Source organism: Carcharhinus amblyrhynchos, chromosome 3, assembly GCF_965287045.1.
Source record: "Carcharhinus amblyrhynchos chromosome 3, sCarAmb.v2.hapA, whole genome shotgun sequence".
In the NCBI taxonomy this organism is placed as follows: domain Eukaryota; kingdom Metazoa; phylum Chordata; class Chondrichthyes; order Carcharhiniformes; family Carcharhinidae; genus Carcharhinus; species Carcharhinus amblyrhynchos.
Genome location: NC_137326.1, coordinates 121,507,669 through 121,534,051, shown reverse-complemented (window position 1 = coordinate 121,534,051; position 26,383 = coordinate 121,507,669). Strand labels below are relative to the sequence as shown.

At 39.4% G+C, this 26,383-nt stretch overlaps 1 protein-coding gene across 1 annotated transcript in view; it reads left to right on the top strand.

Annotated features, from left to right (window-relative positions):
- rasa2 (RAS p21 protein activator 2) overlaps positions 1 to 17,788 on the top strand; it is a 123,662-nt gene extending 105,874 nt beyond the window's left edge. Inside the window, exons 14-24 of the mRNA XM_080185906.1 lie at positions 62 to 185; positions 2,401 to 2,507; positions 2,757 to 2,843; positions 2,936 to 3,013; positions 4,210 to 4,283; positions 4,673 to 4,782; positions 9,001 to 9,083; positions 12,569 to 12,786; positions 13,476 to 13,579; positions 13,847 to 14,036; positions 14,987 to 17,788. Of these exons, the coding sequence (XP_080042032.1) occupies positions 62 to 185; positions 2,401 to 2,507; positions 2,757 to 2,843; positions 2,936 to 3,013; positions 4,210 to 4,283; positions 4,673 to 4,782; positions 9,001 to 9,083; positions 12,569 to 12,786; positions 13,476 to 13,579; positions 13,847 to 14,036; positions 14,987 to 15,011 (1,200 nt within the window). The 3' untranslated portion in view covers positions 15,012 to 17,788. The remainder of the gene's footprint in view (positions 1 to 61; positions 186 to 2,400; positions 2,508 to 2,756; positions 2,844 to 2,935; positions 3,014 to 4,209; positions 4,284 to 4,672; positions 4,783 to 9,000; positions 9,084 to 12,568; positions 12,787 to 13,475; positions 13,580 to 13,846; positions 14,037 to 14,986) is intronic.
- The last annotated feature ends 8,595 nt before the right edge of the window (positions 17,789 to 26,383 follow it).

The window sequence follows — 26,383 nt, the reverse complement described above, 5'->3', positions numbered from 1 at the left end:
GATGTAGCATTCTAAAGCAATTGATATCTTTTCTTCATTTAGTTTATTTTGAAAATTACAGGAGAACCTTCGCCAGTATGTTGAAAGAGTGTTCAATGTGATTGTAAAATCCAGTATGAGTTGTCCCACCCTGATGTGTGAGGTGTTTAATTCACTACAAAACTTAGCAAGGAAGCAATTTCCAGGTAAGAGGTGAAAGTCCTAATATTTCAGACAATTCTTTTCTTCAGCCAAAATGCTCTTTATGAAACTTAACATGAAGGTTAATGATTGGAAATTAAAATTAAAGCTCCTTTATTAACTCGTATTTGGATTAAGTCACAGATCAGCCATAAACCCACGTAAACCCATAAATGGAACAAGCCTGAGGGGCTAAGTGTACCTGTTTTCTAAAATTGATGCACTGTAATATTGGCACAAAGTGGGTTCTTCTGTGCTGTTGAGGCATGTAAATTGAAACACTATCAGGTGCCCTCCAATGCCACTATGTGCAAGTACTGACTCTGTAAACTGTTGTTGTGTTTGCTCCACCTAATCTTTCGGTGCTGCACCCACGTCTATATTGAATTCATCCCAAGAGCATTTTGAATGTTAGCTTTGTGGATACAGTAAAAAGTCTGACAACACCAGGTTTAAGTCCAACCGATTTATTAGATAGTACACTCACTAGCTTTCGGGTTAGCCCCTTCATCAGGTGAATGAAGAGTTCTGGCCTCAGACAGAGCATATAAAGCATAGTTTACAGATTACTGATTAGAATGCGAATCTTTACACCTAACCTACTGTTAGGTGTAAAGGAACCCTCCATTCACCTGACAAAGGGGCTAACCCGAAAGCTAGTGAGTGTACTATCTAATAAATCGGTTGGACTTGAACCTGGTGTTGTCAGACTTTTTACTGTGTTTACCCCAGTCCAACGCTGGCACATCCACATCATGAGCTTTGTGGATGCCAGAGTTGTTTGTACAAATTGTTCATATATATGTTGTGCTTTGTAACCACTGGGTGGCGGCGTGGTCTGTCATTTAGGTCTCGTTTTCTGGTTGCACTGGATTCTGGTATTCATAATTCAGAACATTTAAATGATGGGTTTTGTTGTACAGCACAGCTTGAGTATCCTATATCCGAAATCCTTGGGCTGAAGTGTTTCTGTATTCAGATATTGTGGTTTTCTATTCTACCTTAAATTCAGTAGGCATAGTTTTATTCACATTATAATAACCTACACCCAAGCTAGCTGCACTCTATATATACTAAGGTATTTCTCCATTTACCAACTGTTACCCTAATTTTGGCCTGTTAACACTTCCGTAATATAAAATTACATTGCTTTATAAACATGTAGTTTTTTGATTTTCGGATGTATGGATAAGGGACGTTTGACCTGTAATTTTTTGATAAATACCATTGCACTATGTATAAAAGGAACTGCAGAACAGGGTCCCAACTGGCTTTCTGTATAACGCAAGTGTTTTTGAAATTTCTCCATTGATCAATTTAATTTAGGTGCCATGTTTTTGTACTCCTGGGCATGCAATTTCTTCTAGTAGGTACAAAGGTGATTGGTGATTGCAGGAGTGGATAAATCCAGATGAAATTTCTAAGAATCTACCGATGACCATGAAACATTGTCAGTTGTCAGGAATAAAAAATACCATCTGGTTCACTAATGTCCTTTGGAGAAGGAAATCTGCCATCGTTACCAGGTCTGGCCTACATGTGACTCCAGAGCTGCAACAATGTGGTTGGCTCTCTACTGCCCTCCAAGGGCAACTTGGAATGGGTAATAAATGCTCCAGCCAGTGACACTCGTGCCATGGATGAACACAGAAAACTATTTAAAGTGCAGGTGTAATTTGGTGTCCTGGACAACACTTATCCTTCAGTCCACTGTACCAGTCAATTAAATGGCTGAACTTTGTGTTGCTGGACCTTGCTGCATGCAAACTGCCTGCTGCGTTTGCCTATGAAGCAACAATGACCACTCTTCAAATACTTAGATGTAAAGAACTTTGGTTAATCTGAGGATGTAAAAGCCACTAGTTAAATGTAAGTACATTTTCTCTCTAAAAGTGTACCACTTTTAGGCGTTGCTGTTTAAAAAGCTCCTCATTAATGGTTCTACTGTACTTTGCATGGATAAGCAACAGGAAGCAACCCTGGTAAAGTTAAACTCCAGCACTTGTACATAGTTGCCTCGGATCTTGTGTTTAAGTTCTCAAGACTTGGCCAGTGAGATGTATGAACCCATGTCCATACAGGGAAAACAAATCCTGGAGCTGGATGTGATGCCTCTGTAGCTTTATTTGTAGAGGTTTAAATGTATCACTGCAGGCCAGACACCAAAAATAAATGAAGATACTGTTAATTGTCATTGTTAATGAATCTCTGTTTTTCTAGATGATCCCCATGTGAAGTACTCTGCTGTAAGCAGCTTTGTTTTCCTCCGATTCTTCGCAGTTGCAATGGTTTCGCCTCATAGTTTCAATCTCCGACCCCACCATCCAGTAAGTTGTGTGACATTATTCAGAATTTTGAGACAGAGAAATTGATAACCCAGGATTTTGCACCTTTGTGTTGGTGGAAATTGGGCTTAAATCTTAAACTGAAAGTGCTGAGGTTCTGCTAGAGACAACAGTCTCTGGGTTGGTAGCTTTTTGTCCTTTTTATGTTAGTTTGAGGCATTAGTAGGTGCTGTTAACTTTTCAGTTTAATATATTTGTCTTTTTCTCCTACTACTTCCCATTTCCTTATAGGATGCTCAGACATCTCGAGTCTTGACCCTAATTTCTAAAACAATCCAAACACTGGGAAGCTGGGGTAGTTTATCGAAAAACAAACTGGTTAGTATGATCTCGCTGTCCTTTTGTTTTGAAAAATTTACATTTTATTGCTTGACTTTGTGCATTAATTTACAACTTTTTATGAATTGCAGTCAAGTTTCAAGGAGTCGTATATGTGTGATTTTTTTAAACTATTTCAAGAAGAAAAATGCATGGAGTTGGTTAAAAAGGTGAGCTTAATTGTGTTTTGTATCAATTCTTGGCTATTGCTGGTAGACCAGCATTTGTTGCCCAGCCCTACCTGCCCTAGAGAAGTGTTGATGAGCTGCATTCTTGAATTTAAACTTGGGAATTCTGCAGTCAATTGAACTTCATAACGGCATTACTACTGCTAGTGTCCTGAATAATGTATACTACAATGAGAGAATTTTGGCAGCTAAATTTATTCCCAATTGATCATATTGTGTTTTCAATCTTGTCAACATTTTATTTAATGATAATGGAATCGGAGAAGAAAATTTAAAATGTGCACTTGCCTAAAAACAACAATTTTTAGACATGCTCGTTGCATTTCTGGGGAAATAGAATTTAAAAGGACCTGACCTATCATCTGAGTCTAAAAATCATTCACTTCTCCTCATTCGGAAGGTATAAGAAGTAAAGTTTATTTATTAGTCACAAGTAAGGCTTACATTAACACTACAGTGAAGTTGCTGAAATTCCCCTAGTCGACACGCTCCGGCACCTGTTTCAGGTCAATGCACTAACCAGCATGTCTTTCATGTCTTCACGTTTTCACATGTACTGGATGTCGATAAGTTATGATCTTTGTTTCTCTCGTGATGCTGGTTGATTGCATTGTAATGATCAACAGTTCACGGAGTACAATTTAATTTAATGTAAATGTCCCCTTCATGTTGCATAGTTCATTTTATCAATTCATGGGATGTGAATCTCATTCTCAAGGTCAATTTATTGGTGAGCTGTTTTCAAGGATTCAGCTGAGTGGCTTACTAAGCATTTCGGCGGGGGGGGGGCGCAGTTAAGAGTTGGCCACGTTTGATGGGTTTAGAGTTACGTAATAGGTCAGACTGGGTAAGGAGAGAAGATTTCCTTCCCTGAAGAGTATCAGTGGACTAGGTGGGTTTTTACTGACAATCTGATCATTTCACATTCGCTGTTTGAAACTTGGCGCCCCCCTCTCCCCACACTGTCCTTGACCCATCCCCCCCAGATTAATTTATTAAGTGAATTTTCATTCCCTAACTGCCACATGTCACCCAAGGGATTGTTAATGCAGACCTCACAAATTAGTGACATAACCACGATGCTATCCTACCCTTTGTAATGCAAACTATGCAGTGAGTTTCTGATTTCTCTAACTCTATCCATAGTTTGAAAACTTAATTCCTATTTTTGCTTTTAGTTTATAGATGAAATATCTTCTGCACAAAGTAAGGAGCCCACTGGTGTGGATGAACTAATTATTCTCAAAGAAGGGTAAGAGTAAAAAGAGAAGAGCAATTGTGATGTTAAATTACGCTTTACATAAGATATTTCATAATGTGGAGCTGATGAGAATATCCAACAGTTATGAGTGCCTGTGAGAACAACTATTTTGACAAAGCAATGTGCGCTATAGCATCAAAACCAAAGACCAGAGATTGCTCAGAAGAAGGAGATAACTCTCAACTCCATCACACCAAATACTCGGGCAAATTGTTGAGTAGCTGCCTTTATCACAGCTGAACTCATAGTTTACCTGGGGATTGGCTTGTCGGCTTCATTACAAAATTAATGAAGTAGTGTTTTTAGCAAATCTTTGAACAATAGGTAATTAACTCCTTGAAACCGTAAAAGTAAAAATATATATCGTTTCTCCTTTGCAGCGAAGTTATTAAAAGAGCTCAGGGAAGAAATCCAATCTGTACAGTGCATAATTTTAAGAAGCGATGGCTCCGTCTGACCAACAGAGATCTCTCTTATCACAAACAGTCAGGTATGCCTGTTAAACATGTCTCCATTATGCCAACTGTGGTTGCAGTTGTGGGGTGGCATGGGAGCAACAGTGTCTGAGTCTCCGTGGGGTTCATCAAACCTGGGGGTGGGGTGGGGTGAGACAATGGTGCCTGAGTCAGCATAGAATTTGGCAAGAGGGGGTTGGGAATAGGGTCTGCTAAGTAATTTGGGGACAGGGGTAGCTGAGTGAGTGAGGTGAGGTGGCAAAGGAAGGGGTTTGAGAACATAGGCATTTTTGTTGAATTGAGTAAAGGGGCTTCACTGTGTGTTCGTTCTCCAGGGAATATGGAGAGCTTGGCTGCAAACCGAGTGCGTAAAATATTTTTACAAAGTCTGTTCAAAACACACATTAACATTTTATATTATGTTACACAGGAGCTTTAATAATTTCTGCATGTTACAACTGTTGGCGTTGGCATGTTACAACATGTTACTGTTTTATTGCTCTTTGATTTTCACTGACATCTGGGGTCATATAAATTTTTCATTTCTTACATCTCCATTCATAGGAGATAGGCAGTGCTGGCAAGGCCAGCATTTGTTACTTATCCCTAAATGTGCTCTAAACTGAGGTCATGTTGGAAAATAATTTGCGCAGCACTGCTGTAGTCCTGTGCTTTGCTATGCAGTTACATAATCCAACAAGATAATCTTCTGTTGTTAGTGCATGTGATAAAGGAGAAAATCCATGTTAATTGCATTGAATGCTGAAAAGCTGACATTTTGATGATTTATTCAAATCCATTGGTCCATTTTTGGAGGGCCAAAGGACCTGTTTCCTGTGCTGTATTGTTCCATGATGTTGACAGTAGAAAAAGTCAAGGGAAATCTAATGTCTCTACCCACTTGAAGTTCAAGAATTCCACCTGTTTGAAATGGCCAAGAAGCCTTTGCATTTCACTGCAGATTGTAAAGCATGCTAACATTCTGATTTCTTATCGCAAAAAAATTCATACCTTTGTCTTCAGCCATCCCTGAAGTATACACTTAGTCCAGTAACTTTAACAATTCCTTGGGCAATGGAAATGATTTCAACTGCACACTTTTTAAGGATTTGAAACAGATTTGAAACCAGGTGAATTATTACTTCTATTAACCGATGTTGCGTTTTGTCTTTGTTGCAGTAGCCAATTCTTTGGAATTTTTTCCACCTCTACCTCTCCCCCCCACCACAGCCACACTTCCCATTTAAAAACAAAGCCCAGTTTTTGGACTACGTTTTAGGTATTTTCATGACCCTCCTTTTTTTTTGCACTCAAACCCATTAGCCGTTTTTTCACTTTTAATAATGTTGCAAGTTGTGTGGGTGATGGAAGCAGCACTTAGGATCAAAAATCAATACAGTGATTTGCTATGTTGAATGAAAAAGAACTATATTTGTCATTTAACACGTTGTCCAAACATTCCCTTCGGTTTCTTTGTACAAGTAGTGCTCTCAGTGCTTGTTGTGCGGACATATATATTGCTGGTGCATAATACTGACTCTGACTCTCGTGATAGCATGTTCTGTTTTCTTGCACTGGTGTTCCACTTGTCCAGCGCAAAACTCATCTGCTAAGACTTTTGAAGTTTGCAGGTGACATAACATTGGGAAGCAGACTACGTTTTTTGGATTGGAGCAAGAAATTTTATTCATAGACTTAGTTATAGACAAAGCTTTGTCAAATGGAATTTATGGTGGGGAAGTGTAAGATCATCCACTTTTTGAATCAGAAAAAGACATTTTGATATATTTTCTTCACGGTTAGAAACTAAAAACTGTAGAGCAGCGCAGGGATTTAGGTGTTGTGTACTCCGATCATGTAGAGGTAGAAAAAGCACTCGGGCTAGTGCGATGTTGGCCTTGCCTCAAAGGAATGGAAAGTCAAAGGGGAGCAACTTATGCTTCATTTGTACAGAATGTTGATAAAATCCATCTGGAGAATTACGACCAGTGTATCTGAGATAAATATGTTAAGAGTTCAGGGTATTGAATTCGATGACTAGCCATGATCAAAATAAATGAATGGTGCAGCAGGCTTGAAGGTCCAAAAAGCCGACACCTGCTTCTAGTTTCTATGTTTTTGTTGGAAGGAGCCCATTGTAGATTTATTAAAATTATCCCACATCTTCAAGTGTTAAATTATCAGAATAGATTACATGAATCTGGTTTGTATTCTTGACACGAATAGATTGAGTGATCCCGCTGAAGTTTTTAAAGTGATAAGCCCACTGATTATGTACAAATTTTCCTTTTATGGAGGATTAGTGGCTGGATAAGAGTGCATAATTTTTAAATTAGAACTAGGTGGTTTAGAGTGCTCCTTCAAAAAAAGGCTGATGGGAATATGGAGCTCAAAAGGCTCTGGATGCTAGAGTCAATGGAGATTTTTTGCAAATGAGATGTAGATTTTTGCTGAGTGAGAGATATGAAATGAAGTTGAGGTACAGAGAACTATTATCAAAATGAATGGCTGAATACTTGCATAAATCTAACGCTTAGAACCTGTAGGTGTCACAAAATATTTTATCAGAAATGACCACAGTGTACTAGTGGAAGAGTAGTGGAGATGATTAAAAGCATGCTTGACAGTTGAAGTATCATTGATGGGGCAAAAAGTGAGGAAGCACAGATGTCAAGGAAGCAAAGGGCATGGAGCTGGAATATTAGGAATACAAATACTGATGGGATATTGTAAAAGTAGAGTCAATAAATAATGGAAACATGGCTAAGAATTTTTTTAATAAGTTTGGGAGCTATTAAAGGACAAGGCAGTATAAGTAGCTGATCTTGGTGATTGATACAGTAACAATTGTAATAAAATTTAGGATTGAATAATTTCAACATGGAGAAATTTTAATTTAAAAATAAACCCCCACCTAGTTCAGAATGGCACCAATATGATTCATATTACTGCTGAACAACTAGGAGTTGTTTTTTGATTTTGAAGTGATGCATCAAGAGTGTAGTTTGCTTTAATGTCAAGTAAATTCTCAGGGTTAACCTAGGCAATTGATCAAAAATTTCATTTCAATATGTGTTAAATTAGCTCCATATTTGTCTGCTGACCAAAATGTAACACGATTCCAAATTGTGATCACATGCAACAAAAGGATATGGTTGCTTACATATGGTTCTTTGAAGCAAGAGAATGCTTTGTCAAATCATTTTATATCCATGTTAAATCAGTCTCTTTAATGGGAAAGTAAAAGTGCCATTTCAGTTCATTTCATGGGTTCATGGGGACTGGAGTCAATGTTGACTAATTCCAAGCTCACTCCTACCTGAGAACTGGAAGCAATGATTTCGGTCTTCCCAATATTTACTTGCTTTGTAGGCAATTTGCTTTGACTGATAGCAGATTTTTATTTCCAAATTCTCTTTAAACAGAATTAAAATTTGAAAAGTGCCATGGTGAAATTTGAGCATATGTTCACTGGCTTTTTAGTTCAGAACTCTGGTTTGCTATTCCGGCATCATAACATGTAACCAGTGCCTCTGATTTTGAAGGTTTGCATTCAATCAGTATGTTGCCTCAAATGTAATATTTTTGTAATCAAATATTTTTGTTCCTAAAAGATTGGACTCAAACATTCATTGACAAGCTTGATTTTTGTGTCCTTTGTGAATGAAGGAGGGATAATCTGGTGCATTGCAATGGAATTTTTGTGCCAGTCCGTTGGCTGGTTGCAGGATCAGGTGCAAAAGTGTTTCTGGAATACACAGAATAAAAAATGAACTGGAACTCTTTCATCACTTCAAAATATGCAGCTAATCACCAAGGGAGAGGAAAACCTCATCTAATTAGCAAATGATAATAAAGTTGACATTTTCCCAGTTAGTTGTTGGCTGTTGATGTAACCTAGTTCCTCTGCATCAACTTGCCTTTTGGAATTGTGTCCCCCGGCTTAAGTATTGAGCTTGCTTTAAAGACAGGAAAAATATGATCGTTTTTAACCTAAACCATATGTTTTAAAAGATATCAGGGCCAAGGAGGGGAATGTGCAAATTCTGAATCTTTTACATAATATCAGCCCAGCGGTACATTATCTTTAATTGGAAGCATTCCAGTATTGTGCAAAACATTTCTTTGGTCATTCCCATTAGCAAATACTGTGGCCAGACTTTCGTTGAATTGTTATTTTATTAATTTTAATCATACTACTCTCCAGAATGATAGTGGTGAACACTAATTATGTACCAAATCTGTTTGCACAGGTAAAGAGTCCCTATACAGTATCCTGATTAAGAACATTGTTGCAGTTGAGAAACTTGAAGAAAGATGCTTCAACAGAAAAAACGTACGTGACAATCTAAAGTAACTTGCGGAAATACTTAAGCAGTATAATTAAGCAGAAACTGTTTTTCTTAAATTTAAGCAGAAAACACAGACCAAAAAACAGAATCAACGTTCCCATTTGGTGTCCTTTGCTCATAACGTTTTGGTAGCCCTTTATCAAACCAGTTAATACAATTTCTGCACAGATGTTGCCTGACCTGAATTCTCTTCAGCATTTTTTTTGTTGCCAATTTCCAACAATCACAGCCTTTTGTATAGCTGGATTTAATCTTGTCCACCTGTTTTATTTCTGAGGTAAAAATGTTCATGTTGTTGGGAGGTCTTGATTTTTGTACTCAAAGCTTAAAAAATAGTTAATTTTCCTCTAGCCCCGTGACTGTCAAGATTATTTCATGGTCTGAAACTCTAAATAACATCCTTGCCTCATATGCAAGCTCACATTTCATACCTGCAACTTATCCAAATTAGTATTTTCATTCACTGTTGGATTATGCCCTGGTTGGGTAAAGAATAGGAGAGCACGACAATGAATCTTGAAAGGCATCAAGAAAAAAAACATTCATATCTTAAAGATTTGGATGAATTATATGCTTGAGCCACATTGGGTTTAACTTCTAAGTGGTATTGCTCTTTCAAGAATAATGTCTGCATCTGTAATGAATTTTGTTTTTTTGCTGGAGCTAAAATAAAATTTAATTGAAGAAGACAGCACTGTTTCGATATGTTTTGGCATGGTTCATGTTTCTAGGGTCTAATGATATTGAACTTGGTTATTGACATGTCAAAATAATGTGGCTGCATTGGGTTGCAGTCATCATCTAAATTGACCCCATTCTCTTAGACTTTCAGCTCGTCTCTCACACCATTCCTTCATCTAGTTTGGTTAAAGTTTATTTATTAGTTACAAGTAGGCTTACATTCACACTGCAAAAAAGGTACTGTGGAAATCCCCTAGTCGCCATACTCCGGCTTCTGTTCGGGTATACAGAATTTAGCATGGCCAATTCACTTAACCAGCGCATCTTTGGACTGTAGGAGGCAAGCAGAGCACCCGAAGGAAACCCAAGCAGACACAGGGAGAATGTGCAAACTCCACACAGACGGTTACCCAAGCCAGGAGTTGAACCCAGATCCCTGGTGCTGTGAGGCAGCAGTGCTAACCTCTGTGCCAACATGCCACCCCAGTAATATATATTTAGTATATATGTTGTTACCCTCTGCATTAGTCATGACAGATAGCGTCTCTTTCCAACTAGTCAGTTCAGGAAATGATTAATGTGAGACTGGAAATCAGGACATCTATGATCTATCATTGCAGCTAGTTTAGTGTAATAGAATTTGGCAATATGATTGCCTGGTATCTCAGCTGCTCCCACATTGCAATTTGATGAATTGTTTAAGCTGCTGTACCAAATAAATTCTGTTCTTGCCAAGGTCTGACAAATGTCAAACTCTGAACAGTTTGTATTTACATAGTGCTTCTAATGTAATAAAATGTTCTTAGACACTTCAAGAACCAAAATAATAACCTCACCTGTAGCACGTTCTGTCTCTCAAATTCTAGATATAATGTATCCACAATGTTTTTTTGACAGCAGTCCTCCTAATTTGAATCGATCAGATTGCTTGCTTTGTCCCCTGAGGAAGACTGTTCTATAGATTGATCACTATTATAGAGTACTGGGCTGATGGTAAGATACTTGGTAGTGTGGATGAGCAGAGAGACCGCAGTGTCCATGTACATAGATCCCTGAAAGTTGGCACCCAGGTTGATAGGGTTGTTAAGAAGGCATACGGTGTGTTAGCTTTTATTGATAGAGGGATCGAGTTTTGGAGCCATGAGATCATGTTGCAGCTATACAAAACCCTGGTGCGGCCGCACTTGGAGTATTGCGTACAGTTCTGGTCTCCGCGATATAGGAAGGATGTGGAAGCGTTGAAAAGGGTGCAGAGGAGATTTACCAGGATGTTGCCTGGTATGGTGGGAAGGTCTTATGAGGAAAGGTTGAGGGATTTTGCGTTGTTTTCGTTAGAGAGAAGGTTAAGAGGTGACTTAATAGAGGCATATAAGATGGTCAGAGGATTAGATAGGGTGGACAGTGAGAGCCTTTTTCCTCGGATGGAGTTGGCTAACACGAAGGGACATAGCTTTAAATTGAGGGGTGATAGATATAGGACAGATATCAGAGGTAGGTTCTTTACTCGGTAGTAAGGGCATGGAATGCCCTGCCTGCAACAGTAGTGGACTCGCCAGCATTAAGGGCATTTAAATGGTCATTGGATAAACATATGGATGATATTGGAATAGTGTAGGTTAGATGGGCTTTAGATTGGTTTCACAGGTTGGTGCAACATCGAGAGCCAAGGGGCCTGCACTGCGCTGTAATGTTCTATGTACTTTCCTTTATGATGTGATGTGATCCATTACCTTTTATTCTTAATTTGTATGTAGTGAAGCTAAATTTAAAGTAGATTGGTATTTGGCAAGAAATCTTCAATGGTAAATTCCCGGTTTTCGTATATTTGGCTTGCATGCAAAGTCAAATTCTAGCAACTGTTTTGAGATAAAATGTGGCCTGGAGTTCCATCATTTGCTCACACCATGCCGCCATCATAATGGCTGGATTGTAAGCTTGCTTTCAGAATTCATGTAATGAGTCAGAAGTTCATTTCCATCCAGCCCATTTATAGAAGCTGGCACTTAGTTAAATTTCCTTTCACGTAACTCCATTGTCACAAGGAGTCAACAACTGTGACCAATCAAGTTTTGCGTGCCATTCCTTTACTTGTAGTTTCTATATAGCCTGGGCCTGATGGTAGCCGTTGTTTTAGTGCCTTTTTCGTGGGAAAATTTGATCTTTTAACCGTGGTCCAAGTAAATTTTCTAATTTCCATAGGAGTGGCCATCGATCCAAATTAATTAAGTACCCTGAAGAGATGGTCTAAAGGAAGAAGTAGGCTGATTCACCCTCCGTTACAGTTACTTGAATTATTGTTTCATTCATCATGAAGGAGGCTTCTAGCTGATCTCTCATACAATTTCTGGAGTATAGTTATGAACAGCAGAGCTAGCTCAGTTTTTCTTAAAAATTAGTTTATAGCATACTCGGAAGTTGTAGTGGGCAGTTATATGTGGTGCAGGAGCGCTGAAGGCTTCTTAATTAATCTATCGAGTTTTACTAGTCTTCATTTAGGATGAAGTATTGAGGAGTTCCATCCTTTGGATCTATCCACAGACAGCACAATTCTTAGCTTTATTTTGTTACTTTAACAAAAATTGTACTGGAATTTAGTTTTGCTTATGGAATTAGAATGCTAGTCTTACTAATAGAAAGATAAAATTAATTTTTGGTTTCATACATCGGGCATTAGTTTATTGTGTTGATGAGTCTAAAGAAGCAATACAGATGCCACTTTGAACTCTCCTAACCCTGATTGTTATCGACTCAAAAGAAGATTTGAGTATCATTGCATTTTTGGTTTCAGATGTTTCAAGTCCTCTGTATCGATCGACCCGAAAGACCACTTTATGTTCAAGCCAGTAACTGTGTAGAGGCCAATGAATGGATTGAGATGATCACCAGAGTGAGCCGTTGCAATCCCAAGAGGCTGCAAGTTTACCACCCTTGTGCTTTTTTATCTGGAAGCTGGATCTGCTGCAAAAATACAGATGAGAAAGCCGCTGGCTGTACAAGTTGTACTGGGTGAGTCATTCTCTGGAGTAAGAACTATTTTCTTGGTCCAGCTCCTTTAAACATGCAGGCTGATTCCAAACAAAAGCAATAAATGAAGATCAAATAGTGAAATATAATTATCTGTAAAGATACCAACGCAGACTTGCAGGAGGTAGTAAGTTTAGCAAAGGTGTTTGTCAAACTCCAGTTTATTTCTGCCTTAAGTCTCCCAACAAAACTGACTCTTAATGCTTGATGTCATATTAACAAATACACCAATGTTGATTAAATCTGATTTTTGTTTCACTTTGCTTAACATTATTCTGTTCGTATTTTTAATTCTAAATAAATGTATGTTCATAGTTTCGTGGACGTTTTATCAGCAGAATAAAACGTCAGTCATAGGAATGAGTTCTGGTTGTTGTTAATACCTCAATGTGTGTGATCTGTTAACTGTAGGGGTTATGCCTAGTGTGAAAGTAGCAGAATTGTTCAATTTATGCATCTTGCCTATTTCTAATACCATCAGCCTGTTATGTTCTTGATATATGGTTCGGTTCAATCCATATTTGATTTTTTTTTGCAGTGGGGTTAGGATAGAGAGAATAGTTAGTCCAAGTCGGTTACTCAAATTGCAGGTATTCTTTCAGGCATTTTTAACGAATATAAGGGTCTGTTTCCTGTGTTGGAATTGCTACTGTTTTTGTCTTTGTTTCTAGGGGTTCTCCAGCAAATATCCAACTAGCCATTGACTGTGACCGGGAAGCTGAAAGGATATTTTCGCTGTTCCATGCCAACTTGTCCAGACTGCAGAAAATGGAAGGTGAGTTTCCAAAATTCCTCAATGGTGAATGTAAGTTTCTTATTTTCACCTCTTCGGTCTTGCACTTAAATTCAAACGGGAAAACAATTAGCTGGATGTGACCTGTGCTGTCAAATGGACTCATGTCTGTAAAATGAAGAATGATGTGTTGCTACTTTGACACGACCTTTAGATAAACTGGTGAACTAAGTTACTGAGAGAAAATGTGAAGAATGCCGATGCTTTCATTTCAAATATGTTTTTAACATTGTTGAAATTTCTCTGTAGATGCATGTGGAAGTATAGATGTGTATCAAGGTCCTCAGCTAGAGCAAGAGGAATATGCCCACTTTACTATTCAAGATTCAAGAGTCACCTTTAAAACTCTTCAGCAAATAATCTTAGTTGTAGATAAATTGGCTGAATTTCATGAACAGTACCGAATTAAAAGATCAACACGTGCGACATATGGCAGCGAGTAAGTATCAGTTTAATTTCCAATTTGTTCAGGTTTGTTTTGGTCTTTGGAAAGGCTAGCATTTGTTTCCTATCCCAATTAACCTTGAGACTGAGGTGATGAGTTGTCTCCCTAAAGCTCTGTAGTGTAGGTACATCCAAAGTACTCTAAAAGACTATTCTGACTCACCAACTATGAAGGAGGGCTAGAGTTCCAAGACAGGATGGTGAGAGATTGAGAGCAGCATTTGTGGGTGGCAGCAATCCCATGCACCTGCTGCCTTTGTCATTCTAGATGTTTGGGGTCATGGGTTTGGGAGGTGCTGTCAGAGGAGCCTTAGCAAGTTGCTGAAATACATGTTGTAAATGGTAGACACTATTACCATTGTACGCAGGCAGTGGAAGGAATGAGTACTTTAAGGCGGTGGATAGGGTGCCAGTCAAATGGCTGCTTTTTCTTGGATGATGTCGATCTCCTTGATTGAGTGTGGGTGGGCTATAGGGAATCAGAACATGAAGTACTCAGCACAGAATTCTGTCTTATGACTTGCCCTTGTGTTAACAGTAATTATATGACTGGCTCAGTTCAGTTTCTGGTCACTGGTAACCCCAGAATGCTGATGTTGAGGGATTCACTGATGGTAAAAGTCAAAAAGAGAGGATTAAATTCTCTCTCATTGGAGATGATGCTTGATCAGCTCTTGAATGGCACCAATGTTGCTCTCAATTTGTCAACCCATGCCTTTGTTCAGCTCTTGCTGTGGGTTGTACCAGTGCACCATGCCACTATTGAGAAGCTCACTCTTAAGCATTCAGTTGGCAGTAGTCCTAAAATCAGTTTTGGGAGATTGGAAAAGATGTATTCTTATTAACAACACATTGTTAAGTTTCTTTGATTCTTGGAGTTCATTATCATAAAGTAATGAGGAATCTCAGGAAGTTAGTCACCGTAATACTACTTCTTTGTTACAGAGAAAATCCTATTGGAACAAAATAATCCCAATCGAAGAGAGGACTTGATAGCTGCTGAAGCTCCACAGGAAGTCTCTGGAATTTCTTGGAATTTTTGTCAGCCACGTACTGGTGTTTCCAAGGATGAGACCCCAAAGAGCCTGGCCTTTAGTAAATGTACATAATGTTTTAGTGAGGGAGACCATTTATGTGAAGTCCACAAAATATTTCAATGCACTTTAATCATCTGAACTTCTCCAGGTGATCTTAATTTATGATTTTTTTTTTAAAAACTGATACGAGTATCAATTTTTAGCAGATCAGTTGAATGATCCGTTTGGCCCTAACGTGGTTATTCATTGTGCATCTGTTGTGTGTATTTCATTTCATTTTCTGCCACGTCACATGTCTAAGGATCTGCCCAAATGTCCTAAATTTGCATTAGGTATTTTTGTATAGTTTAAATATTTTTCTGCCTTCTAATGAAAAATGAACTGAATGGAAGCTGTTAAATATTTGTTTTAATACCCTAGGAAGGTCTGTAATTTCTGCCAATCATGAGAATCATTCAGTTTTTTCCCCATAGTAATTATAATATCCAATCCATCTCCCTCCCTCTCATACACACATACACCACGCACGCACAGTATTCATTGTGTGTTAACTTCAGACTGGCTTCTTTGAATATTCCCTAAACAGGCTGCGAGCAGTTTGAGTTTTGGCATTCCCTGCATATGCTGCTATTCAAAGTCAAACATCATGCCTTATGGCTCCTATCATCTCAGAAGGTCATAATTTTAATAAATACTTGAATACTTTTGACTGTAGAGTCAAGACCATAATGTTTTTATAATATTAATAATCTGGACGGGATGTGGAGGAAAGCTCAGTATTTCATCAGATATACTGGATTTTAATTACAAATCAACTCTTCATATTTCCAGGTACTAAATAAGGTACTAATGATAGGACAAAACTGGTTTATAATAGGATACTTTAATATGGTATTCATAGCTTTTAAGTTCTGAAATAATCACACACAAAAATCTCAAAGGAGCACCCATTAGCAATGGGCAATTTGTGTTTTCTTTTAATTTCCCAATGTCGGTGACTTGTACTGGAGTACATATCTGCAACCCACTGGTACTGATACTCATCTAAGTTTAAAGTTTATTTATTAGTGTCCCAAGTAGGCTTACATTAACACTGCAATGAAATTACTGTGAAAATCCCCTAGTCGCCACACTCCAGCTCCTGCTTGGGTACACTGCAAGAGAATTTAGCATGGTCAATGTACCTAACCAGCACGTCTTTTAGACGTGTGGGAGAAAAGCAGGGCATCTGGAGGAAACCCATGCAGGTATGGGGAGACAATGCAGAGTCTGCACAGTGACCCAAGCTGAGAATCTAACCCGGACCCCGACGCTGTGAGACAGCAGAACTAACCACTATGCCATTGTGCCGCCCCAAATGTGTCACCACTTTTCCTTTGTCATACTTCTGAGTTTAAGGAATTGACTGATGATTTACTCTGCCCAATTCCCTGAAAAGATGCAGTTCAACATTTTGGTTATATGTAATGAGGGCCCAAAAGCATTTACGTCGCAACTGTATTTTTAAAATCATTCTTTGCCACGAACAAGAATGTTGGCTCCATGCACCTGCTTCCTCTTCCTCCTTGTGAAACAAAATATTATTGATTCAATTCATTGGCTGCTGTTAATGATTTCCCAATAAAATACAAATTTCCATTTGTTTAATTGACTCGAAAAATACCTGTTGGTTGACAGTTGTGATTTTTTTTGGGGGGAGTTGGTGGGAGTTGTGGGAGTGAGTGGTTCACAAAATCAAATTTCAAAATTCATAAATTCTCCTTGTGTCAGATTCCTGAACAGTGCGTGTGGGAGAATAGATCTTGGTTGTGGAGACCAGTATGGCTGAGCCCAATGTTACTTCCTGATGTGTACAACTAGAATCATTGGCATTCATTAGCAACAGCAACCTTATTTACTTTTCCCTCTCACTCCCAACATCCCCAACTTCTTCCCTATGCTGAAGACTAATTGTGGTATTCCTGAAAGCGAAGATCAATCAACTCAACAAATTTAAAATACACCCTAAGACCTCTATATATATTTAAGTATTGCACCATAGGGTGTTTTCACCCATGCTTGATGGTGAGTCTCCAAGCATTTAATTTTATTCTGCCTGTCAAATACTTGGGGGGTTAGTTACAGAAATGGTGATTGCTATTTGGAGGAATGAAAGGGGCAGTGTCAGCATGTCAAGGAATTGTGTGGTGTGAGCAGAACAGTTCGAAAAACTTAGGCATTTGAGGTAACGCAATAGAACATTTGTTCTTAATTGACATCATGGTAAAACTTTGGTTTTGGGTAATTGAAGAATGTCATCTTTTTAAAAGAACTATATATGTAAAAGAAACGGTCCCCAAAGAACACAAAATCCGGTAAAAGAGAAAATGATCTTTTGTTCCTGATTGTCAGCACTAATTAAAATTCCAATGAAAGAAAATGGTTGCTGCCAGCTGATTTTTACATCAACGGTTGAGCAATTGGGTACGTGAGTAGGCGTTTTCGAGAAAAGGCCTGCGTTGTATTTTGGTGTCAATAGTTTATATGTTCTCCTCAATTAATATTTTAATGTGTATATATTGAATTGCCAGACTGTTGTATTATGTTGTATATTAGCTTTACCTTTTAAAAGCCCCAGCACTTGTTTATCTGCATGTTAGTGATTTAGAAATGTATTTTTATTTAAATTTTATTTTCTTATCAAAATATTAAAACAGAACTTTGAAAAATACTCCAATCTTGTGTATTGACAAAATTGCAGATTTTTTTGAGTAAAGGTGTTGATTTGTTTTCAGTCAAAATATTTGTGTGTATGTGAGCATTTTACTTTTGACTTCACCTGACAGGTTAGCTAGATGCAAAGTTTATTTATTCGTCACAAACAGGTTTATGTTCACGCTGCAATGAAGTTACTGTAAAAATCCCCTAGTCGCCACACTGCAGCACCTGTTTGGGTACACTGAGGGAGAATTTAGCATGGCCAGTCCACCTAACCTGCACATCTTTGGACCATGGGTAGAAACTGAAGTGCCTGGAGGAAACCCACACAGACACAGGGAGAACGTGCAAACCCCACACAGTGACCCAAGCCGGGAATTGAACTTGGGTCCCGGGCACTATGAGGCAGCAATGCTAACCACTGTGCCACCATGCCGCTCCTCCTCATCACTTCTCTTGTTACAGCCATGCTACATCCTCCAGCCCTACAAATCGGAGATCTCTGCACTTCTGCAATCCTTATTTTAACTGCTGCTTTGGCCCTAAGCGCTGAAATTCTCACTCTATACTTATCTCCTTTTAAAATGTTCCTTAAAATTGCATGTTTGATCAAACTTCTGTTTGCCTGCCCTGATACCTTACGTAGTTCTGTATTGCACTTTGATAGCATCATAAGGTGCTTAACAGGACTGTTTTGCTTCATTAAAGACACAATATAGATGAAAGGTGTTTGTTTGCATTGTAAGCGATGTTGATTTTTTTAACATAAACTATTAGAAGCCAGCTTAAAGGTTACAAGATGACACAAACAAATACTTATGGGATCTTTTGCATGGTGTACCCAAACACTGTTCTGAGTCTGATGAATATATAATCTATAGGATGCAACTGCAGCAACTCATCAAAAAATGTGTTTACACAGCACCTGTCTGTTCCCCAAGGCATTGTAATATTTTTTCATAGCCTATAATGTACTGTAGTCATTGTTTTGGTTGTAATGTATGGACTTACAGCAAACAATTTGTGCACGTAAAGGTCCCACAAACTGCATTGAGATAAAGATTGGATAAGCTTATTTTTTAGCAGTGTTAGCTGAAATATAAATGCTGACCAGAACTACCTGCTCATTGATCAGATAAAGTATATCTACCTGTATAGGCAGGTGGGTAGATTATTGTCTTCAACTTCCTCTATAATTTTCATTAGAATCTACAGTGCAAAAGGAGGCCATTTGGCCCATTGAGTCTGCATTGACAATAATCCCAACCAGGTCCTGTAACCCCACGTGTTTACCTTGCTAATACCCTGACACTCGGGTCAATTTAGCACAGACAATCAACCTAACCTGCACATCTTTGGATGATGAGAGGAAACCAGAGGACCCGGAGGAAACCCACACACACAGGGAGAACATGAAAACTCCACACAGTGACCCGAGGCTGGAATTGATCCAAAGTCCATGGTGCCGTGAGGCAGCTGTGCTACTGTGCTGCCCCTCCATCTTGACTTTATTGTATACTTTTACTTTATTGTCACTGGATCAATATCCTGAAACAGTGTCAATCAGGACTGCAACAATTTTAACCAAGTAATTCAGCATCACTGCCCTAAGGGCAGTCATAAAAAGCTTGGTCTTGCTAGTATCACCCACATGCTGGGAAAGAAGAGTAATACAGAAACACCTCTTTGCATCAATTAATTATGAATGGTCCTTGAGGTAATGTCCTTGAAGGTAATTGAGGCTGTTAGAACATCTCAAATGGCCGTTTCACCAGTTGGGAGGTACAGAGATTTAGTGGATCACTTTAGTCTCAGTCATACTGAATATTGAAGCCTGGATGTATGAACAAAATTGGCCCGATATCCTAATTTTCAGTTAATGGCTTCCAGCTGCTCTCATGTCAAGCCTCGAAGTTTTGTTATCTGCTCTATAACAAACACATGCAGAGCAACTTCCAAAATGCAAGTTGCTTCAATGTTGCAGATGTTCAAATTCATTGCAGCAAACCAGGCTTAACTTAGCATCCATCCATGTCCTTGTGATTGGTTTTGGCAGAAGAATTAATGCTTGTACTGATCCATCCTCCTTCTGTCCCTCCACCACTCTTCAAGGTGCTCTGCAGCAGGTACATTAATGTCTTCAAAATAAAACCAATAACCCTGTGAATTACATTCAACTCTGAGCTTGGTCTTGGCACTTCTATATTGCACAACTCCATTCCAAAAAGTTAAATCGTTATTTGTGCCTTCCATGCCACAAGCTTAACTGTAATTGAACTCCGCTATCATTGAAGAAAGCCGAAGTACCCCACCCCCACCGTAGCATTTGGTACAGATGTGATAGGCGAGGAAGTTTCGCTGACAGTGCAATGAGGCCTGTGAAAAGTGTTGCAATCCTTAAGTTGACATTCATGAAGACATCAAATCAGATGAGTCACTGGACAATCATGGCTTCCTCTCCTTTTGAGTTGGTTAAGTTTGTGAGTATTTCCACTTTAATTGTGTGGCCTTTGCTGTTGGAGAATGAGATTAAAAACTACCCTTCACTCATGGACTCCTATAGATTACATCTTTTTCATTTTGGCTGCAACATGACTTGCCAATCTTTATATTCTATGCCCTGACTGATAAAGACAAGCATGGCATTCACCTTCTTGACCATTTTATCCACTTGTGTTGCCACTTGCAGGGAACTGTGGACCTGTATGTCGAGATCAATCTGTATGTTGATGCTGCTAAGGGTTCTGCCATTTGCTGTACACTTCCCTCCTGCATTCGACCTTCCAAAATGCGTCATCTTGCATTTGTAGAAATTAAATTCCAGCTGCCTCTTTGCCCAAGTCTCCAGCCTATGTATCCTGCTGTATCCTCTGGTAATCCTCATGTCATCTGCAAACTTAATCAGGCCACCTACATTCTCCTTCAAATCATTCATTTATATTACAAACAACAGGGGTCCCAGCACATTCCTGCGGAACGCCACTGATCACAGATCTCCAGTCAGGAAAAACATCCTTCCACCGCTACTCTCCTATGACTAAGTTCTGCATCCACCTTACCAACTCACCATGGATCACATTTTTCATTTGATTTATTATTTTCACATATTAAAATGAAAAGTATTGTTTCTTGTGTGCGATATAGATAAAGCATACCGTTCATAGAGAAGGAAAGGACTGTGTAGAATGTAGTGTTACAGTCATAGCTAGGGTGTGGAGAAAGATCAACTTAATGCAAGGTTGATCCATTCAAAGTCTGGCCGCAGAGAAGAAACTGTTTTTGAGTCAGAATTTTGTATCTTTTTCCAGATGGAAGAAGGTGGAAGAGAGAATGTCCAGGGTGTGTGGGGTCCTTAATTATGTTGGCTGCTTTTCCAGGGCAGCAGGAAGTGTAGAGCCAATGGATGGGAGGCTGGTTTACATGATGGATTGGGCTACATTCATGACCTTTTGTAGTTTCTTGCAGCCTTGGGCAGAGCAGGAACTATACACCCTGAAAGAATGCTTACTATGGTGCATCTGTAAAAGTTGGTGAGAGTCGTAGCTGACATGCCAAATTTCCTTAGTCTTCCAAGAAAGTAGAGGTGGGCTTTCTTAATTATAGTGTTGGCATGGGGGGATCAGGACAGGGTATTGGTGATCTGGACACTTAAAAATTTGAAGCTTTTGACCATTTCTGCTTTGCTCCCATTGATGTAGACAGGGGCATGTTCTCCACTACATTTCCTGAAGTGGATGACCATCTTCTTCATTTTGTTGACATTAAGGGAGAGCTTATTGACATCACACCAGTTCATTAGATTCTCTATCTCATTCCTGTTCTCTGTCTCGATATTTGAGATCCAAGCCACTGCAGTGGTGTTGTTAGCAAGCTTGAAAATGGAGTTGGAGGAGAATTTGGCCACACAGTCATTGGTGTATAAGGAGCATAGGAGGGGGCTGAGAACACAGTCTTGTGAGGCATCAGTGTGATTAAGAAAGCATATGGCATGCTTGCCTTTATCAGCTGGGGCATTGAGTACAGGAGTTGGCAAATCACGTTGTAGCTATCTAAAACCTTGGTTAGGCCGCATTTGGAGTATTGTGTACAGTTCTGTTCATCACACTACCCGGATGACGTGAAAGCTTCGGAGAGAGTGCAAAGAAGATTAACCTGGATGTTGCCTGTTCTTGAGGGTGATGTCAGTGAGGCGAGGTTGAATAAACTAGGATTGTTTTCATTGGAAAGATGGAGGATAAGGGGAAACCTGTTAGAGGTCTACAAAATTATGAGAGACATAGGGTGGATTGAAACTTTTTGCCAGTGTCAATTACAAAGGAGCACAGGTTCAAGGTGAGAGGGAAAAGATTTTCCATGCAAAGAGTGGTGGGTACCTGGATCTCACTACCAGAGATAGTGGTGGAAGCAGGCACATTAGCAACATTTAAGAGACATCTGGATGGGTATATAAATAGAGGGGGAATACAGGGATACAGATCAAGTAAGGGCAGAAGGTTGTTTTGTAGTTGGGGCTTTGTGATTGGTACAGGCTTGGAGGGCTGTACTTTGTTCTTTGCCATTCAACAGGCATATTCTGGTATTGGAAGGCTGAATGCAGTTTTGCATTTACTGTGCAGTTTGTCTCAGAACAGGTTGATTGATGCCAAAAGATTTACATTCAAGTTCTTAAGGGTCCAAAGACAAGCAAATTTCCGCTGTTTTATTATTAATAGGCTACTTTCTCTTTAGATTGCAGATGTGATGCATCTAGCTGTAGTTTGTTTTTTTTTGTACCTGCTGGGGATTTTTATAGAACACTGGGAATTATACCTTAACAAGAATATTAATCAAATGCACCAGATGAGTTCTCAACCCCTCACAACTCTATGGCAAAGAACCATCAGATGTTTGTAGTTGGGAGTTAATAATGCTTAAATTTGGCTGACTGACTTATTTGTCATATCATTCAGGTGCCATGTTTTACAACATTAGTGATTATGGTTCTCCAACTTGCACTGTTCTTGATAGCAGCTGACATCTCGATGGTGGTCTCGAATCTTACACCAGATTTTGATTTTGTTATTGTCTCATGTATTGGGATGCAGTGAAAAGTACTGTTTCATGTGCTATTAAGACAAAACATACCATTCATAGAGTACATAGGGCAGAAGGAAGGAGAAGGTGCAGAATATTGTGGTGTAGCCATAACTAGGGTGTAGAGAAATAGCAATAAGGTAGGTTTGTTTTTTGGGGCTGTAAGTTCTAAGCTCCCCAGTATCGTGTTGGGGATGTACTCAATATGATGCTGGACTAATGGCCCAATGAATGGCAGGTGGAGTTTAATATAGATAAATATCAGTTGATGCATTTTGGTAGCTTGAATGGGGCGAGGTAGGGCATTGAGGAGAGTTATAGAACAAAAAGATCTAGGGGTGCAAGTTCATGAAAGTGGAGCCACAGGTGGACAGGGTGATAAATACATTCAGTATGCTTGGTTTCATTGGTCAGAACATTGAATACAAGAGTTGGGACGTCTTATTGAAGTTCTACAAAACATTATGAAGGTCACATTTAGGATACTGTGTACAGTTCTGATCATCCTATTATAGAAAAGATATTATTAAACTAGAAAGGTTGCAGAAAAGATTTACTAGGATGCTACGGGACTCGATGGTTTGAGTTATAAAAGAGAGTCTGGATAGACTGAGACTTCTTTCCCTGGAGTGTAGGAGGCTGAGGGGTGATCTAACAGAGGTCTATAAAATAATGAGGAGCATAGATAACGTAGATAGTCAACGTCTTTTCCCAAAGGTAGGGGAGTCTACAACTAGAGGGCATAGGTTTTAGGTGAGAGAGGAGAGATGCAAAAGGATTCAGAGAGGCAAATTTTTCACACACACAATGAAGCAAGCTGCCAGAGGCAATAGTAGAGGCAGGTACAATTTTATCCTTTAAAAAGCATGTAGACAGTTACGTGGGATATGGGCCAAATGGGACTAGTTTAGCAGTGTAAACTGGGTGACATGGACAAGTTGGGCCAAAGGCCCTGTTTCCATGCTGTAAACAACTATGATTCTGCCCCTAAAATGTGTTATGGTAACCCCTTTGGACAGTCCCAGGTGAGGTTTGCACAGCAATTGCCCGGATGTGTAATCTTTGCACATCTGGACAATTGCTGTGATAAGCTCAGCACTGAGAACCTTCTGAAAATGCAATTTAAATCCCCTTCACCCTCTCTGTGGCCTCCCTCCTCATCTTCTGTGGCCTGTGGAGCAATTTTGTGTTAGAACTCGCACAAGCTACTGAGTGAATGAATACATCCTATCTTGCCAATTATCAACGGTGTATAAAGAAACAATGTCATAAATTCAGATGGGAGCCATAGTTCACAGATTAATTTTTTTCTGGTTTACTTGACTAAATAACGTTGCAAAAAAGCCACACTGATTCATCTTAACTGCATGCTAACTAAATGTTTGCAGCTGAGCTCAGTACTGAGATCGATATAAATTGGAGACAAGGATGACACCCCTTAGATAGCTGATGCAGCATAATAATCTTGGAACTGAGCTATTCAGGACTAAAATCACCAGAGATGAGTAAAAAATCCACTGCTGTTTTTGATACTTGTAATTGGCTTGGATGTGGAACTTATAGATTAGTAAAGAGCGAAGAACACAGAAACAGATGTAAAGTGGATATAGACAAGCTGGCAATAAATGCCAATACATGGTAGGTAAGATGAAATTCAAAGCAGGAAAGGGTGAGTGATACATTTTGATGGGAAAAATGAGTTCACTTGGGTCCAGATGAGGTAAAACATCTTGCTGCACTCTTTAGTAAGGGCGGCATGGTAAGAGCAGTGGTTGTCACTGCTGCCTCACAGTGCTAGGGACCCAGGTTTGATTCCCAGCTTGGGTTACTGCCTGTGTGGAGTCTGCACGTTCTCCATGTGTCTGCGTGGGTTTCCTCCGGGTGCCCCAGTTTCCTTCCACAGTCCAAAAAAATGTGCTGGTTCGGTGCATTGGCCATGCTAAATTTTCCCTCAATGTACCAGCACAGGCACCGGAGAGTGGCGGCTAGGGGATTTTCGCAGTAACTTCTTTGGTTTACAGCACAGGCTTACACTACAATGTAAGCCTACTTGTGACACTAATAACTAAACTAATTAATGCATATGTCAATGGATTGTTTTATACCCTTTAATTAACTTAATTTAAAATTTTCCCTTCTCTTTCCTAGTGGCAAGTCAATAAGACATGAAATAAAACATAAACTATGTAAATCAAACTTTTTTCCATTTTACTTATTTTAAAATGAACTTTGGATCAAAAGATGGCCAGACATCAGATGACAAGTGATCCACTGCAGGGGTAAGCTCCTTTTGAAATGAATCTTGACAGTATCCGATGCAAGATGCTAAGGGGCAGCGAGAGAAGGAAAGGGGTTTGGTTTTGCCCCTCTTTCTCCTGTCCATAACACTGGCATTCGGTTTGACTGATTATAGTTTGCAGACCTATTTAAAGCAATTGTTAGGGCATTTCTGCTTAAATGATTTTGGTTATGTTATGGGTGGCACGCCAAACAGCGTGATGGTTAGATTTCTCCAAAACAATTCCTTACATACGGCTTTTGAACGATCTCACCTTTTTGGCTATCTTAAGCAGGAGGCAAAGGATGCTCAGACAAAACACCTAATATTGTCACTAAGATAACAATAATAATTCCATCGTGTTAGGCATCATTCTTCCAGTATCACTGCGTGAAAGGTGTCATGCTGGAATGATAAACATTTAGTGTGGTCAGATTGCCTACATCCACTAACATAGAGATTAAACAGTGTAGTGGTATTATCACTGGTCTTGGAATCCTTAGACCCAGTGTAATGCTCTAGGGACCAGGGCTCAAAACCCACCTTGCCAGATGGTGGTATTTATTTTCATGGATGGCACGGTGGCACAATGATTAGCACTGCTGCCTTAGAGCGTCAGGGACCTGGGTTCAATTCCCAGCTTGGGTCAATATCTGTGTGGAGTCTGTATGTTCTCCCCATGTCTGCGTGGGTTTCTTGAGTGCTTTGGTTTCCTCCCACAGTCCAGAGATGTCCACATTAGGTGAATTGGCTGTGCTCAATTGCCCCTTAGTGTCATGGAGATTAGAAGGGTAAATATGTGGGGTGTTATGGGAATAGGACCTGGGTGGGATTGTCAGTGCAGGCTCCATGAACCGAATAGCCTCTTTCTGTACTGTAGCGACTCTATTATTACTACAGGCACTGGTGATGACCATATGTTTTTTGAGTTGAGAGAGACAGATGCAAAGCTGTAACATCTTTCAGGGCATTTTTGGGCTGTGACTGATATTTGGCTTGGATTCCTTACAGCCATATTAGCCGTTGAATAAAGTGAACATTTTGCTTCATAAAATTATAAACCTCTATTAAAGCATCACATTCCCTTTGCAAGACCTGGCCTTACCTGCCATCAGTGACTATTAAAATGCCGGAAAGATCAAGCTCAAATTCCTGCTTTATAGCCAAAGCTCCCCATGAGGAAGTCTTTCAGCCACTTAATGCTAGCAACTAATTCCTGGACCATTACCGAAGGTTATTGAATATTTCCAGCTGTTA